Source organism: Mobula birostris, chromosome 3, assembly GCF_030028105.1.
Source record: "Mobula birostris isolate sMobBir1 chromosome 3, sMobBir1.hap1, whole genome shotgun sequence".
Lineage (NCBI taxonomy): Eukaryota > Metazoa > Chordata > Chondrichthyes > Myliobatiformes > Myliobatidae > Mobula > Mobula birostris.
In genome coordinates, this window is record NC_092372.1 from 68,343,916 (window position 1) to 68,362,922 (window position 19,007).

At 39.1% G+C, this 19,007-nt stretch overlaps 1 protein-coding gene across 7 annotated transcripts in view; it reads left to right on the forward strand.

The window, feature by feature from the left end:
• Window positions 1-19,007, forward strand: part of LOC140195097 (amyloid beta precursor protein binding family B member 2-like) — a 287,117-nt gene that overhangs the window by 258,781 nt on the left and 9,329 nt on the right. For 5 of the 7 annotated variants that reach the window (XM_072252813.1, XM_072252811.1, XM_072252814.1 and 2 more), the window contains 3 exons: window positions 14,777-14,891; window positions 15,385-15,472; window positions 17,899-17,982. In XM_072252813.1, the coding sequence (XP_072108914.1) occupies window positions 14,777-14,891; window positions 15,385-15,472; window positions 17,899-17,982 (287 nt within the window). The remainder of the gene's footprint in view (window positions 1-14,776; window positions 14,892-15,384; window positions 15,473-17,898; window positions 17,983-19,007) is intronic. The other 2 variants (XM_072252815.1, XM_072252816.1) reach the window with 1 other exon arrangement.

The following is a 19,007-nucleotide window of genomic DNA, read 5'->3' on the forward strand; positions in this document are numbered from 1 at the left end:
ACATCACCACACTGTCTCACAGCCTTCATTAATAACACATAATGTCACCTTTTGCATATGCCTGATGTTAATTACTCCACCTTTGACATCTCTGCCGAAAACTATCCATGCCACAATCCCTGGAAATTCTTGAAAACCTGACAGCTCTCCGTCCTTTTTCTCCTTTAAAACCAACTATGTTGAACAGAATTTTGTCTCCTAACCTGATACTATCTTGCGATTGTCGTGGTTTCTCATTTCTCACAAACGACAAGGAGACGCAGAAAACTCGTCAAGATGTTTTAAACTTTAATTTACAAATCAAAGCTGAGACAATCAGAAAGCTAGTAGCTGACCGCCGGTCGAGGCTTGTACACAGCATTTTTTATAGCAATTTTCCTATCTTAGCTACATTATCATATCCAGTCGGCCTGTGATTACATATCATCAATATATCCGCTCTCAACTTTCCACTATTGTTTTACTCCCCAACTTAATTATATCCTAGTTTACATTTTAGACCATATGTCCTCTCATCCCTAACCACAGTTATTTCTTAATTAGTCTTGTGTTGACATACTGCCACATATTTCATCACCTTACTTGCCACCATTATCTTTCATTCTAGTTCTCTTCATGAATTAATAGTGAACAGGTCAAAAGTCATGGCTACATAGTGAATACCTTCTATTGAGCTAGCAGTGGTTACATAGTAAATATAGAAAATACAATGTGTGCATTTGAGTAAATACTGTTGAGTAAATACTGTAATACATAGAAAATACAATGCATGCGTTTGCATTTTCCAATACGATCAGCCTCATATTTTGTTTGAAAACATTGTGATGTTAAGAATAAATCCAGATGCATATTATTTTGTCCAAATATACAAACCTTTTTTATTTAAAATTATGTTATGGTGTTAGCTTTTTCAATACCAGTAGAATTGTATCTAAGACCATAGTGAAATGCAAGGCGAGTGCTGGGCTCTATCTTTCTACTCTGTTTCTATAGTACCTTTCTACTTTTGAAATTATGGTTAATCAATTCTCCTGCTTTTGTTTTCAACAACTCATTATTTTACCTTTGAAATGTCTGGCTTTGTTTTGGAGTAAAAGTGCCTTGGAGCACCGTCAGTAATTTCCATGTCTTTGCATTTAAATTTCATTCACCCTTTTCATTCCCCACTCCCAGCAGTACCCCCTCCCAACTGAAATCTGTTCAATGTAAATGTCAGAATTTGATCTTTATCTGTAGCATTTTAGTTCCAGTAGAGTTTTCAACAGATATTGTTGTAATGCATGTCGCTAGGCAACCTTTGGCAGATTAGTTGGTGTATCTGTGAACGACAAAAAAAATTAGGTAAAGAAGAGGCAAAACCCGAATATTTAAAAATAGCTGTTTGAATTGCACTGCAGATCAATCTTTGGGAAATAACAAGGAAAGCGGTTAACAGTATGGACAGAGTGCATTTGTCATTGTTGCTCTTGTAGGTATTGAATATCCCCAAGGTTATATTGTTTCTTGGAATACAAGCATTGTGGCTTACTGTGCTTGCTTGGACGATTAATCATAATTAGCCAGTTAGATCGAATGTTTTCAGGCTAGTATGGTGTTGCATAAAAATGAATGAAACATTCCTGCAGATAGTGTCTGTCCCCTAATCTGAGATGGTTCCAGAGGCAGGCATAGAATCTCTTAACTACAGTACAACATATTTGTTTTGACAGGAGGAGGGAGGCACATATAAATAATTAGTATGGATAGTTGAAATGAAATTAGGCAACTGCACCAAAGAAAGAAGCATCTTTTTCTGTCTTCAACTTTTTAAACTTGTGTTTTATAAGTGGTAGTTTCTATATCAGACACATAGCCAATCCAGGCATATCCGATAAAAGACCCTGCTTGGTTGGCAATTCATAGTATACAGTGCATCTGGTTTGTACCATCTGCAAAATGTATGGCAGCTGCCCTTTTAGGTTATCCCAATCCGGTGATCACTATCAGACCTAAAAGTGACAATGGCATCTGGTGCATGAGGACACCCTCAACAGAACGCTTCCCTGCAAATTGCACATCATCCTGATTTAGAAGTCTATCACTATTTCTTCATCGTTACTGCACCTGAATCGTGGAACTCTCGAGCCAAGAGTGGCTGCAGCAGTTCAGGGCGATTTGCCACCATCTGAAGGGCAATAAATCTTTATGCCTCTAAGTTTGCACCTCCAAAAAAATAATAAATGTAAAAGCAGTTGAAATTTTGCTAGGTTTGACAGCTTTTTTTCTCTCATTTCCACTCTAACTCGTTTGCACTGGCTGAATTTATCGCTGTCATAAACTAGCCAAATCTCATGGTGTTCAAAGGTGATGTGCAGGGCAAGATTTTTTTACAGAGAGCCGGGTGTGGCCAGGTGTGATAGAGACAAATACAACAGAGACACTCAACAGGCTGTTAGGTAGGCATGTGAATGTACAGGAAATGGAAGGACAATGGAAATGAGCATGGTGTAGGTGGAAGGGATTAGTTTAGATAGGCATTTGATCACTAATGTAATTAGTTTGACACAACATTGTGGGCTGAAAGGCCTGCTCCTGTATTGTACTTTTCTATATTCATCATCTGCATGTAATCCAGTTTTAAATAACTGAAAACAATTTACAGAAGTGTTTGAAAATTATAATTCCCTGATAAAGTAAAAATATTTTTTCAAATGCTTTAAAAACATTCTTCTTGATATGGTACTGGAATTTGGAAACATAACATTTTATATAATGTATTGTATTGTACTGCTACCACAGAACAACAAATTTCACGACATATGCCGGTGATATTAAATCTGATTCTGATTAAAATAAGAATAAACAAATGTGCACATCATTTTAAAAGTTGCTTTGAAACCCCACAAACAAGTTGACTAAGTTTGAAATTCAGTCTTAGATTAAGCCATTTTGTTGGCAGGGCCAGCAATTAGCAAAATTTTATTTTATTCAACTTGAATGAACAATCATCAGAATTTGATTCTACCTAGATGTACACCACATTTTAGTTTAGTGTAAATTTTGCTGACTGAACAGCCCAGCACAATGGAAAATTCAGACAAGAAGATTATGCAGCCCACAAGTGATAAAGTAACAAGATGGATTTAGGATTATTTACAGGTGAAATTTGTTGTGTATTCTATGTGCGCTAAAGATGAAATTGTAAGCACCAAATTTAATGCAATATTCATTGTCACATTTTATGCAGATATCCTTAAGTGATCATTCGGTTTGGGAAAAATAGAGTTGGCTTTAGTCATTAGTTTGTATTGGTTTATGATAATGTTTTAACAACCAAATGTGGGAAATCATTGACTTTTTTAATGTGATTTACTGTCAACATCCAAGTTTATAAATGGTCCAGATGTTGATTGCATTCTTTCTGATTTCTTTCCTCTGCTTTCCTGGACTCAGAGAGAGGTAACTTTTCCCTTTTTTGAAATAATTTGTACTCCCAAGGGAGAGAGTGTGCTACACTTAATTCTGCAAGTTTGAACAGATGAGTATTTAAATCTGTGTTTAGTGAGGAAATGCCATTCCAGGATGTCTTAATTCAGTATTAATGTTCTGGCTTTAAGACCTTTTCCTTCTATGACAACAGGAAGATTTACAGTATGGAAGAGATGATCAGACTTGCTGATTGTTACAAAACTAGTTCAAGTATCATTGTATAACCAGATATGTTTTAAAGTTCTTTCACTTTACAATATATCTTTACCAGGAATAACAAACATCATACAGTAATATATTAAGAAAACATCTACTGTATGAAATGAATGATTGGTCAGGGCAATGCTATCTTTAGCCAGTCAGTTGACTTTAAGAAGCTGTTTAATATAATTATTCTGAACATAAAACATTAAACATTTTTCTTGCATCTCCCATTCACATTCCTGAAGTCAGCGATTTCATCCTGAAACACTACTCTGAGATGTATTGTCCTCTGATAAGCCACAGCTAATGTCTTTCTTGTCCTCAGATTGTATCCACACTTTTCAGCACTGATCACCGAATAATGGTTCACTTTGGAATATCTGACTATTTCATTTGTGCTTGCCTTAATATTACTTACAATTGATTAGAGTTTGTTTTAAAACAATGCTCCTGTGCCTATTTTATGTTTGACTTTAGTCATACTCATAGTCATAGTCATACTTTATTGATCCCGGGGGGAAATTGGTTTTTGTTACAGTTACACCATAAATAATAAATAGTAATAGAACCATAAATAGTTAAATAGTAATATGTAAGTTATGCTAGTAACTTATGAAATAAGTCCAGGACCAGCCTATTGGCTCAGGGTGTCTGACCCTCCAAGGGAGGAGTTGTAAAGTTTGATGGCCACAGGCAGGAATGACTTCCTATGACGCTCTGTGCTGCATCTCGGTGGAATGAGTCTCTGGCTGAATGTACTCCAGTGCCCACCCAGTACATTATGTAGTGGATGGGAGACATTGACCAAGATGGTATGCAACTTAGACAGCATCCTCTTTTCAGCCACCACCTTGAGAGGGTCCAGTTCCATCTCCACAACATCACTGGCCTTCCGAATGAGTTTGTTGATTCTGTTGGTGTCTGCTACCCTCAGCCTGCTGCCCCAGCACACAACAGCAAACATGATAGCACTGGCCACCACAGACTCGTAGAACATCCTCAGCATCATCCGGCAGATGTTAAAGGACCTCAGTCTCCTCAGGAAATAGAGAAGGCTCTGTCCCTTCTTATAGACAGCCTCAGTGTTCTTTGACCAGTCTAGTTTATTGTCAATTCGTATCCCCAGGTATATGTAATCCTCCACCATGTCCACACTGACCCCCTGGATGGAAACAGAGGTCACTGGTACCTCAGCTCTCCTCAGGTCTACCACCAGCTCCTTAGTCTTTTTCACATTAAGCTGCAGATAATTCTGCTCACAACATGTGACAAAGTTTCCTACCATAGCCCTGTACTCAGCCTCATCTCCCTTGCTGATGCATCCAACTATGACAGAGTCATCCGAAAACTTCTGAAGATGACAAGACTCTGTGCAGTAGTTGAAGTCCGATGTGTAAGTGGTGAAGAGAAAGGGAGACAATACAGTCCCCTGTGGAGCCCCAGTGCTGCTGCTCACTCTGTTGCACACACAATGTTGCAAGCACACGCACTGTGGTCTGCCAGTCAGGTAATCAAGAATCCATGACACCAGGGAAGCATCCACCTGCATCGCTGTCAGCTTCTCCCCCAGCAGGGCAGGGCGGATGGTGTTGAGCGCACTGGAGAAGTCAAAAAAAATGACCCTCACAGTGCTCGCTGGCTTGTCCAGGTGGGCGTAGACACGGTTTAGCAGGTAGACAATGGCATCCTCAACTCTAGTCGGGGCTGGTAGGCGAACTGGAGGGGATCTAAGTGTGGCCTGACCATAGGCCAGAGCAGCTCCAGAACAAGTCTCTCCAGGGTCTTCATGATATGGGAGGTCAATGCCACAGGTCTGTAGACATTGAGGCCGCTGGGGCACGGCATCTTCGGCACAGGGACAAGGCAGGATGTCTTCCACAGCACAGGAACCCTCCGGAGCCTCAGGCGAAGTACTCCACATAGCTGAGGGGCACAGGCTTCGAGCACCCTGGTACTTACACCATTCGGTCCTGCAGCCTTGCTTGAGTTGAGATGTTTCAGCTATCTTCTCACCTGTTCATCCGTGAAGCCCACCGTGGTGGTTTCGTGTGGGGAAGGGGTATAGTCATGAGAGCAGGGTGGGGGACTGTGAGGAGGGGTAGGAGGGGAGAGTGGAATATGTGTTGGTTGGGGGCTGACAACAGATGGTTTATGTGGGGATGGGCAGGGGCCACAATGTCAAATCTGTTAAAGAGGTTAAGTTCATTGGCCCAGTCCACACTGCTAGTTTGCCAGAACCCAGTGATGGTCCTCATCGCCCTCCAGTCCTCTCTCGTTTTTTGCATTAATGTTAAAGTAATATTCAAATAGTAAGAATTTAAAAAGTTCAATAATTACAATTTCAATCTAATTCCATTTTATATGAGATTGAAATCTGGGAGAAGATTATCCTAATTAAATGACTGAAAACTAGAACCTGACAGTGAATTAGTTTATAAATTGTGAATTGTCTTACAATTGCCTTAAGAAATTTCTAATTGTTTAGAATATTGTTAAATAGATTCAGTGCTTTTATTTAGCAATGATATAGTTAATTATGCTCATAGGCGGGTATAAAGTCCTGGGTGTTTAAATTTACTCTTTTCTGGTTTAATTGTAGTTTTGTGTGTTGTATCAATTTCATCTCTACACTTCTGTTTTCACAAATCACAGCATGATTAAAAAGATTTATTCCTTCACCATTTGTGATTTTAATTAAAGTATGTGCTTTGAGACAGCAGCTGTAGAATTTGCAGAAAATCCTAAAATATAAAATTTGGCAGATCTCCTATTTGAAGTAGAATTAAAAACATTAAATTTTCAAGTTCCTGTAGCGGCCAGGGTGGGTGAAGAGTACACACTATTTTTCTTCATTCCCATGGCATTTGCTCTGAAATTCTCAGTTCCTCAGTTGAGTCACTTTAGAAACTAAAGAGCATATATTCACTGTTCAGCTCCTTGTGTCTGTCTGCTTCATTGTTTACTGAGATTATGACTGGCTTTCTGACTTCACCTTTTCTCACCATTATTCCTTGATTCCATTAATATCTAAAAATCTATTGTGTATCCACAACCCCCTGGGATAGATAATTCCTAAAAAATCATGATCTTAAAATGAAGAAATTCAGTATTGATTAGGGAAACTCTTAAATCTGGAACTATGACAAATGCCAATCCCATTGATCTTCTGCAACGTCACTCCAACCCCTCCCAAAAAACTCCCATTGTCACTTCTTCCTTCCCCCAAGCAGGAAAACACCTTCACAGAATTTACCCTGTCAACCACTAAATTGCTGTGCATATGATCAAGCCCCTCATGATTGAAATCTGTATGGCACACTCCTGTAAACACATGGTTGCCTATAAATTTCAGTACAAATCATCTGGTTGAGCTACAATGGAACTGATCTGATGATTTTTGATTGTAGTCCTACTACATAAAGCTTGCACTGTGCCTGAGACATAGGCCAGAAATTACACATACCCTCAACGCACCACACTTACAAGCTTCTAAGAAGAAGTGTCCCGTTCAGTCCCTCCTTCCCTCAGGCCAAGCTTAAGAGGTCATTGGCCACCGGCACAATCAGTCCACACACAGATATAAAATCAGCTTTCCAGGGAGTGAACCCATGGAAGTCATCTGGCCCGGATGATGTCCCTGGCCATGCTTTTAAGTCCTGTGGGAGTATCTGTAGACATTTTTAACCTCTCTTTGCTTCAACCAGCTTTAATAAGACCACTAATATTCTGGTATCTAATATAAACAAGGTAATATGCCTTAATGACTACCACCCAGTGGTGCTGATATGCAGCATCATGAAATGCTTTGAGAGGCTGGTCACGAACTTCAGCCTTCCAGATAACCATGACCCAATGCATTTTGTCTGCCTCTAAACCGGATCTATGGTGGATGCCATCTCCCTGGTCTACACTCATCTCTGAAGCATCTGGGCAGTAAACTATTGACTAGAGCTCCACCTTTAATATTATGTGTTTGTCCTTCATTTCTGATGATGACAGGAAGCCTGTACAGGTGAGTTTTTAAAGAGGAAAAACCTTTGGCACTGAAGCAGTGGTGCATGAAGCTGTCACAACTGGTGCCTTTCTTAGTTGCAGCAGATAGTCATGACTTCTTCTGTGCCTTGTCATGTCCTTTGCTTTCCATGGAGCATTGCAGAACACCTTCCTGACTGTTGGCTCTCACTGCTGATCTCATTCATCCACCCTACCCAAACTGACTGCGTGCTAGGACATACATGTCCCTATCTTTACAAGGTTATGAGGCCCGCTGGCTACCTTCACCTGGTTTCACCTGTCTGTTGAAATGATGTACCAAGGTGTGACCGCTGTTGCATGCAAACAGCGACTCAGAGCCACAGTTGAATGCCCATTGGGGACCAGAGATGGGTGAGCTGCCCCAGACTGGGCACAAGCCCCTTCACCTAAGGTGCTACCACTCCCTGGACACCCCACGCACCCCTCCTTCAATACTATAATTCAAAGCAATCACTAATCTCCAAGACCTGGGAGTCAATACCTCCTTCTGCAACCGGATCCTCATCTTTCTGACCAACAGACTACAATCTTAGGATAGGCCGCAACATCTGCCAGGATTATTCTCAAACCGAACCCCGAAGGGTGCATCTTCTTCTCCTCACTCTACTCTCTCTACACTCATGACTGTGTGGCCACATTCTGCTTTAACCTCATCCACGGGTTTGCAGATGACACCACCATAGTGGGCCAACCCTCAAATAACGATGAGTCAGAGTACAGGAAGGGGATAGAAAGCTTAGTCATGCAGTGTCATAACAACCTTTCCCTTAGTGTCAGCAAAACAAAACAGGTGGACATTGACTTCAGGAAGGGTGGGGAATATGGTGCATGTGCTCCTGCCTACATCAATAGTGCGGAGGTCAAGAAGGTTGAGGGTTTCATGTTCCTAGGAGTGAACATCACCAGCAGCCTGTCCTGGTCCAGCCACCGCATTTGATGTCACAGCCAGGAAAGCATACTAATGCCTCTCTTTCCTCAGGAGGCTAAAGAAATTTGGCACATCCCTATTAACCCTTTATTGGTGCACCAGAGAAATTCATGCATTCTATCTGGATGCATCGCGGCTTGGTCTGTCTGTAACCACAAGAAAGTGTAGAGAGTTGTGGACGCAGCTCAGCACATCACAGAAACCAACCTCCCCTCCGTGCACTTTGTCTGTTCTTCCCACTGCCTCAGTAAAGTAGCCAGCAGAATCAAAGATCCCACTCATCCTGGTTATTTTCTCTTTCCCCTCCTTCCATTGTGCAAAGTCTGAAAGCCAGTACCATAAGGCTCAAGGACAACTTCCACCCCACTAGTATTATTAAATGGGTCCTAAATTCCTACGACTGTTGATGGGCTCCTGATTTCACAATCTACCTTATTATGAGCTTGCACCTGATTGCCTACCTGCCTTGCTTTTTCTCCGTAACTGTTGCACTCTGTTCTGCACTGTTATTGTCTCACTGTGTAATGAATGGATCTGTATGAATAGAACGTTAGGCAGGTTTTTCACTGTGCCTCAGTACCAGTGACATTAATTATAATAAATCAATTCCAATACTATGATCATGCAGATCTTCAAGGGAATATACCAGGACAAAGAAAGGCCAAAAGCTGTAAGTAGAACACAAAATGTGTCTGCAGTGCAACAACAACAATTTACGGCTTCCGCACTATTTAAAGGAACTCCAGGATACTTCACCAATAGATGGTGTTGATCACACTTGGAGCCTGACCTACAATCAATATTACTGTATCAAATGTAATTCTATCATTTGGTTAGGGATCATGTTCTAGAAAATACAGATATAATGTTAGCTTTCGAGTGGTTCAGGTAGAACTGATGTCATTGAAGTTGGCTGCTGAAGTGCGATGATTTTAAACCACTCTGTTTGCCATTATAATAAAGGCATCAAGGTATATAAAACTTGCAAAAGATTCAAGCAGAATGAACTTGAAGCTTAAAAGAGATCAGGAGCTTCCATATTTTGAAATTGTGTATGGGACCAAATAACTACTTTCAGGAATACCAGGTGATTACCATTAAGCCTACACCATAATATATGTTATTTTTTGAAATGTGTGTTTCTTGTTTTTTATATCTATCGTATAATATTAAAATAACAAGAACAAGTAGCACTAAATAATAAACTTAATAGCTTTTAACTGCAGTTATTACAGCGGGTGATGTGGTATTAATCATGATAAAGATTGTAGGACCTGTATGTAAAGTAAGAGGGAAGACTTATTGGTGAATAATTGGTGTGTACAGACCAAGTTTCAAGTGTTATTTGTTCAATATAAACATGATGGATGTCTGCAGCTAAATCAAAGTCCTTGTGTTACTTTTGCATGCAAAATCTCAGAACTCATGGCATTTTTTATGTTCCTATTGGTATTTATCCCAGACTCTCAGAGAACAGGCTGAAAGAAATTTGTTCATTTCTCTGGGGGGAAAACAACCTGCAATGCCTGAGAGTGACAAAAGAACAGTGTCAACTGGAATAGAATATTCTAAAAGCCTGGGTGGTTAAGTAATGTGAACACTGGATAAAGTCATATCCTTTCCTTGGTATATGTTGTTTTAGCCTTTGCCTTACAAAGTGTTCGTAAATTTACAGTTGTTGCCTAATCAGAGTCTATGTCATCTTTTAAAAATCAAGTTACCATGGGTTTCAGTTAAACTAAATTATTAGCTGCACTGTGTCTTTGAAAGGAAAGAATGTGTTTGCCATTAGCATGGTTGTCAAAGTGGGACTGATTTAGAAGCATCATTTGGATAAAGTATTGTTGCATCTTGACGGTTGCACACATTTGTCAGCATCACATGACCTTACCAAGAGCTATTTTAACCTAGCAACAGCAGTGCTGGGGGAAAAATCTGGAAACAGGCCTTGTTAATTTTAATTTTCTTTGTGACATCTTCATTTTTTGTCCTGTGGTACATTGATAATCTAGATGTATAATTAACTTCACTTAATGTACAGAAATTTTAGAAAGTTGATCTTTTTAACAGGTTATCAAGCAGGGGTCCCCAACCTTCTCTGCACCACAGACTGGTTTAATATTGACAATATTCTTGCGGACTTGCTGACCGGGGGTGGGGGGAGGGGGGGGCGCGGAATGTTCAAGTAGGGTTAAACTCACCTCAACATCTTTTACAGTTAGGGTTGCCAACTTTCTCACTCCCAAATAAGGGACAAAAGTAGCAGTCAAATCCCGGGACACTTTACCCCAGGAAAGACTACCATGACCATGAAGCCTGGCGCGGGCACCTGTGTGCGCATGCGAGGTGCGCTTGCACATACGTGCTGATTTTTTCCCCACAAATCGGTTTTGCCTTCATCTTCCGGACTATACATACATTATTTTTACTTTATATAGGCTGTGTATTTATCATATCATTCCTGCTTTTACTATATGTTAGTGTTATTTATTTTCGGTTTTATGTGTTATTTGCCATGATTTGTTAGGATATTTTTTGGGTCTGGGAACGCTCAAAAATTTTTCCCATATAAATTAATGGTAATTGCTTCTTCACTTTACGCCATTTTGGCACGAAAGGTTTCATAGGAATGCTGTACCTTAGCGGGGGACAAACCAATTTAGCCCAATATACGGGATGTCCCGGCAAATACGGGACAGTTGGCAACCCTATGTTCAAGTTCAACAGTGCGTGACGGAATGAGGAAAGGTGCAGCTGACTTATATCATTTCCTCGCGGCCTGGTGGTTGGGGATCGCTGTTAAAGGATTAATTGTTTGATCTAGAGACGTTTATATAATAGTATCCTCATTCCTCCAAAGGTTACGCTTGAAATTCCAGATGAAACTCAGTATTACACAACTCCCTTAAACCTGTAGGAAGCTGCATTTTTGAAAAACAGAGGCCATTATAAACAGGGTCCAATCTTTAGATATGATTCCTCATTTAAAATGTATTATGCTATGATCATTTCATTCAATTTGAATTGATGTCCTCTGTTTCCATTTTCCCATGTTCCCTTTGGCTCAATTTTGCAAATGTACAGAAAAAGCCTGGTAATTTGACAAATCTCTTCAAAGGCCCCACGGTAGTATAGTGGTTAGTGCAACACGATTACAGCTCAGAGCATCAAAGTTCAGAGTTCAAATCCGGAGCCATCTGTAAAGAGTCTGTACATTCTCCCTGTGACTGTGTGGACTTCTCGGGGTGCTCCAGTTTCCTCCCACGGTCTATAGATGTAGTGGTTAGTGGGTTAATTGGTCATTGTAAATTGTCTTGTGATTAGGCTAGGGTTAAATCACTGAGATGCTGGGTTGTTCGGCCCATTGGGCTGGAAAGGCCTGTTTGGTGCTGTATTTCTAAATAAATAAAAGATGATAAGCTGAGCTTTTAGATTTGCTTTCTGTTTCTGCATAGCAGCAACCACAATGTTTGGATCTAGTTCTTTAACCCACCCCAAGTAACAGCCATAGTATAGTATTGCTGATTTCCATTTGAGAAACCCTTCAGCTCTAACTCAGTAATCATATCTTTCAAAATGCAATTTACAATAGATGCTGCAAGTGCCAAGGTTGAACCTGTGGCTTAGTTAGAACTTGAATTTTCATGCACATCTTAGCAACGGGTCCAATTGGTTGTGAAAAGGCTGCAATTAAAACTGGAAATTGAGTAAAGCAAAATGCAAAAGGGAACTAGGGGTCTGAAACTTTTACTTTCAAGTCCCGTGAGAGACACTTTTTGATTTTTGAACATCAGCACCGACTGAACAAATCTACAATGTATTGGTAAAACAGTTAAGGTAGCACTACTTGAAGTTTAGAGTATCATATAGTTTGGTTAATCATATTTAACAATATAAGTAAGGTTTAACAGAATGCTTAGATAATCAGAATTGTAATTATTTTTTTCCCATACAAAAAGAAGGGATTTACAGTTTACTCTAAATGTTTACTACAGAAGGTCTATGAATGTAATCACTAATAGAATATTCTGCAATTAGCCTAATCTCTTATTACTGCCTCCTGGTATTAGCTAAGCAGTTTAACATTTTAGTATGCATTCAATAAGTAGCCTTGAAGGGATTCTCTTGTTCAATTACATGAGTAAGTTGTAGGAAGGATGATCCATTGTCTGCTCCAGTTTTATGATCATGTTTGTTCTCTTGATTATCTGAACATTGCTGCAAATTGATACTCCTTTGTCCTGAGGTTGATGGCTTTTTTCACAAGTGAATTACAATATTTTCTGAATTAATTTTGTATATAAAATTAATCCTCAGCATCAAGACAAATGTTGACCTATTTTAAAATTTATGCCTTTTAATCCAGAGCTTTCAATACCAGGAACGTGCAAAGAGTTTGGATGTAGATCTCACTTCTTTTTCCCATTAAGACTGTACAGAAACTGCTCTGCCACGGAGATAGCCTATGAATATTTCCACTGTTAGTTCAGGGATGGAGAAGCTTCACCCAGTAATTCTGACAAGTAGATTCTAATGGTAGTTCTGGTATTCCAAATTTGTGATTATTTTACTGCATATACAGACATCCCACCTCTCCCAGAAGTTCCGGGAATCTCCCGCATATTAATAGTGTCTCCCTGATGCCCGCAAATTATATGCAGTATCACAGAAATCAATTTTTTGAGAGCGAGTGAGAGAAAGCAAGAGAGAGCGCGAGAGCGACCACGAGAGAGAGAGAGCTAGAGCGTGCCATGGCAGAGTATTCCAAAAAAAAAGAAAATATAAAATGTACGTCTCCCCAGACTACCCTAAGGTGTACCCCTGCCTAATAGGGGTTAAAAATAATAACAGTGTTGCTCGCTGCACTGTTTCCAACAGTGATTTTTCTATTGCCCATGGTGGGTTAAGACTGTAAAAAACATATTGAGGTGAGTTTAACAGATGTCATTCGTTCATTAGCATAGTTAACATTATTTAAACTAGCTGGCTAGCTGCTGTATTGCAAACATCCCACCTCTCCTGGAAGTTCCAGGAGTCTCCCGCAAATTGATGGTGCTACCTCCCTGAAATGAGTTTTTGCAGGGTGGGATGTCTGCATATATGTACTGTGATAAACCCTTTAAGTGTAGAACATCCACTGCAGTCTTCATTGTTTTAACAGCTTTTAGAAGTTCGTAAAGAGATTTAAATTGCTTGCAGTAATAAATCAAATGGTGGGGCAAGGGTTCGGAGAACATGAGCTGCATATTGTAATGTTAGTCCTTTTATTATTGTGCCAGGTTCCTTTTTCCTTCTGTTTTGAAATTACTGCTTAGCAAAAGTAAAACAAATGAAACCTGTTCACATGAAATAATTAAATAAATTAGCCTTTAAACTACATTGTCTTGTTTCACAATGGGTGGTAATTTACCATTGAATATGTCAGCACATGAATGATATATTCTGATAATAGTTCTTTCCTTTGGCAGTTTGATGCCTGTGTTGAAATAGTGGAGGGATGTTGTATAAACACATTAAGCATTAGCTCCCCATATAACACTACATTTCCAGGATTATAGTTCACCTGAAAATTTGTATGTTAACGACAGATTGTTAACAACTATACAGTGATTTTCAGTTGTTATGCATTGGTGACTGTGTCCTAACATGGAAAATAATACATGCATCGTATCCCTAAGTGTATGCCATACTTAATTCATGCATAACAGTACAAGAGGCAATTTAAATCATAGAATTATTGCAGCCCTGCAGGATGCCATTTGGCCGATCAAGTCCATGACAACACTCTGTAAGAACAGTCCAAATGGCCCTATTTCCCAGTTATCATCCCAATGCCCTGCATTTCTGTTTCTGAAACACCCATACAATTGCATTCTGAAGGCTTATGGTTCTTTAAAATAGTGTCCCCCGCAGATCAAAACTATGTGATTAAAAACTTCCTCTGCAAATTTCTTTGCCTTTTTTTTGCCTGAATCTAATTTCTGGTTCTGTTAATAGATATAATTTCTTTGACTTCATCTGGACCAAGGATGTTCATATGCTAGACAATGAAGCAATCACTCGAAGTCTGGCCAACCCTTATCCTTTGATTTCAAATAATGAAATAATTGTAGCTAATAATTCATATTTTTCTTTGTGCAGGGATTTTGCTTATGTGGCAAGAGATAAAGATACACGAATTCTAAAATGTCATGTGTTCCGATGTGATACACCAGCAAAAGCCATCGCAACAAGTCTTCACGAAATCTGCTCAAAGGTGAGAGAAATTCCATTCGCTCAAAATTCTCTATTAATCCCTTGTCATGAAAGCTGTTAGTGTCATTAAGATCGCAGACTTTTCGTAGGTGATCATAAGGGTAAAAATAAACAGCTTTTGCTGAAAATGGGCAATGAGTACTTATTGTTTATATTTTCATCTGTAGAAGGGAAAGTTAGTATCCTAGTTGTTAGTCACCTAAGTTACTAAATTAAATTGCAGTAATCGGTGAGAGTAGTGGTGAAACATTAGTTTGTGATTTTACACAAATAGCGTTAAGATGTAGGCTGCACCTATACTAGAAGAGTAGAATGATGTACTAAGGCTTGATGAAAGCAATCTTTGGTACATCATTAAAATGAGCTTCCATCAACTTATTTTCCCTGAATTTACAAGTATTAACAGAGCGATTTTTGATGTTAAGCTGACTGATGAAGAAGTAGAAAGAATTGAACCAAGTACTAACTCTGTTTTGCAATTCTTAATGTTGCAGATTATGGCAGAACGAAGGAATGCCAAAGCTGTGGCTTGCAGTGTCTCTCAGGAGCAAGTCAATGTGAACCTTGATGTTCCTCTACAAGGTAGTATTTTTTCAGAGAAAGCAAATCTCAAGGCAATATATAACTTTTCAGTTGGAAGCCAGATATTGCTCAATGATAGCAATTTTCAATTTCAAGTTTAATTGTCATTTAACCATATATGAATAACCATGAATGGAACATTGTTCCTTGCAGGCAAGGTGTATGTTGTTGCGTGAATGAAATCACTGGAGAAAATTACTGGTAGATACAAAGTAGCTTCTTTATCTGACAAAATAAGGTATAGCAGTCACCATATAGAGACACTTTTGGTCGAAAGGTCCGCTGACCCAATGTGGAGCTTGATATTTTATGTGCTAAAGATCAAAGGACAGTTCCATATTTACAGTTCCATTTATGGACAATGCTTTCTTTGAAACTACAAACAACCTTCACACCTCCTGATTCACGTCCACACCACAGACATCCAAGTGAATTTTAATCAGCATTGTCTGGACTTGGTTTCACAGCTTTTAGGAATCCATTGTTCAGAGATGCACTCCAAATTAAATCCACGATACATTTTCAGATGTGAAGACTGGTAGCCACAGTCAATTGCGAAATGTATACGTCCTAAACCGAAAAATCACTAACAGTGCAAAACACAGCACAAACAGTTATACACAACACAAGGCACATATAAGATAGCAGTAAACATACAGTCACACAAAAAAATATAATATAGCATAAGTGCGAGTCCATGAGTCCCTGAACGTTGTCTGTTGGCAAGAACAAGCCGGCCGCAGTTTACAGACAAACAGAATCCAGTTTGTTTTACACCAAGCGAACACCAAAGCCAGCATAGACGCCGTGTCTCACTGCCTCAAGCATCATCTCTCCTGGATGGCTACAAGCAGCACAGAGACACGAGGCCTAGTCTGGCTTAAAACCGAAGCCACGTAGCTCTCCCGCTGCCGGTGCCAATAAACCCCAGTGAACCGGACTTGCAACATCCATATTACCAATGTCCAATGGGATCTTGCGATCACAAGAAAAACAACTAAGATACACCACCTTCGCACACTGAGTCCAATGCCTCTCTGTAGCAGGCAACAACACAGTCCACACCAAGTGTAGTTCCCCTGCCAACAGGCAAGTCGCTGATGGGGTAAGCCTGCAGTATTTGTCCTGCTGTGTCTTGCAAGTGTAAAAAAAGCCTAAAAGACAATAAGCCCATTGGTTGGCCTTGTAGAGGCCATTGCATCGAAGTGTGCCACCACCTTACTGGACATTTTGCCTTTGAACCAAACATCTGCAGGTTTCACTCTAGAGACATACATATGATAGAAGCTACTTTAAAATTCCAAAAATATTCTTTACTCGTATATACAGTAGACACAATCAGTATGTCTTTCTCTATATCTATTGTACCATCAGTTGAATATGTTTTACAAAGTATCAGCTTGTTCTACCCGTGTTTTCACTTTAAACAATGCATCCATGTAGCATTTCAGGGCCCAATGCATCCTTGTAGCATTTTACACAAGGCTCAGCCACTCAGTGTTCAGTGACAGCAGGACCCTCGAGTATGGTCCTCACACACTCAACTTGCACTGGCTGCATTGAGTTTCATTTCATACCTCAGCATGTAGTCTTGTACCTTCCAACGTGTGGATATCAACATTTGCCATAAACCACGGCCACACTACAGCAGATGCCACCTTTCCATTGAAAACCTAAGCTAAGAATCTATCTTTTCATTTCTGCTGAATGTAAAGAAGCAAAAAAGTTTACTCTTGAAGTAGACCACAGGTAATTCTGCGTGCCCTGGCTAATACGCATTTTTCTTCAACATCTCTAAGATCTGAATAACTGGTTATTTTGAAATTGCAATTGAACAGAACTTGCTGTACACACAATTCCCTACAAAGCATCAAAGATACTTCATTGATATGAGGTATTGCAGGATGTTCCTAGGTCCTGGAAAGCACTCGACAAATTCAGAATCATTCTGTATATGTATACTGTATACTTTTATGATTGCAAAGACAAAAATTAGCACTAACTCCTAAATGAATCTAACAAAAGAAAGTGCAGAACATTCTGTTGTTCACACCACTTATTTTTGTAAAAAGTTTGACATTGTAACTATATGGCCTTTTAACAAAAATTGAATTGAATCATGTTTGTTGAATGAGCTTTATACTTGCATAAATTAATTTCACTTTCCTAATGTGAAGGGAATTTCATTAATGAGATTTTTAATGCCTTATTGCATTTTTTTAATTTTTTCAGCTAATTAATAAAATTCATTTGGGATTTTAATGAACCCATGATGAGTTGCTCTTTGAAAACGTTTTCATATTGTTTACCAACTGAATTTAGTACTTGCATTATGTTTGATTTGGGTATTTGTAAATTGATATTGTTACAGAATTTAGCAGAAGAAAATGTAATTTGATGTGCCTAAATTTGCTTATGCCTTGTAGTAGATTTCCCAACACCAAAGATGGAGCTGGTACAGAAATTTCACGTTCAGTATCTCGGTGTGTTACCTGTGGCCAAACCTTTAGGTAAGATGTTGATGGATTAAAAATAGTGGTCAGAATTTATGTCATTGCTTGAAAAAAAAAGAACCACTATCAAGATCTTCTCCTCAGGTCAGCCTGTCCACTCAACACACCATTTCAGATACCAGTGTGGCAGAGCTTTTTGCAGAGTGGAGGAACACATCTACTTTATAACTGGCATTCTCCACCCCGCCCCCCACTTCAGTTGAATACATTTGCTGAAGTCAGTGGAAAATGTGTGAAGTTATAGTCTTATTAATCTTAATGTTTTAATCAATTTATCACTAAAATTTTAGCAAAGAAAATAATTTTTGATGTGTCTACTTCTAGAAATCAATTTCTACTGTTTCAAAGTGTTTCTGATGTGACATTTGGAAGCTATTGACTGCTTGGAATTTTGAAAGGCATTTAGAGAGATGGGCCTGAGACATAGTCATCACTTACAGACTATTCCACTTAGTCAGCAGCAACGCTTGAGCTGAGTTAGAGCCATAAGACCCACGGGAGGTTATCACAACCATGGGTTTCATGTAGGAAGCGTATATATACTTTATTGTTGCCAAACAATAAAGAAATATTGAGGAAAAGTTGGCTCATTAGGACTTGTTTTAGTTTCAAATGAAATTGCGCCCATGTTTTATGTTTGGGTATTGCTGTTAATTCTATCTGTCATACTTTGAGTCAGTATTTTGAAGAACAAGAAATAACTTTTATTCCTTCCTTTGTATACTGTATTTCTAACTAAATATGACATAACAAAGCAACTTAAATACACTGTTCTTAAAAATAAGACTAAGCATAGAGAATTCAAGAAAATAAATGTAAAAAAGCAATCTCCATATTCCTATTTCCTCTTCTGATGTAGGGAAAATGAGGATGAGTGACTATTCAAGGCTTGTTAATGTTTTTTTAAGGCAGCTTCATGCATCCTATTTTTATTTAAGTGTTTAATGCTTAGAGAAAATTTCCCACAATTTTCATACTCTGCTCCATAGATCCAGCTGCCAGTCTCTTGCCTCCGTCACTCT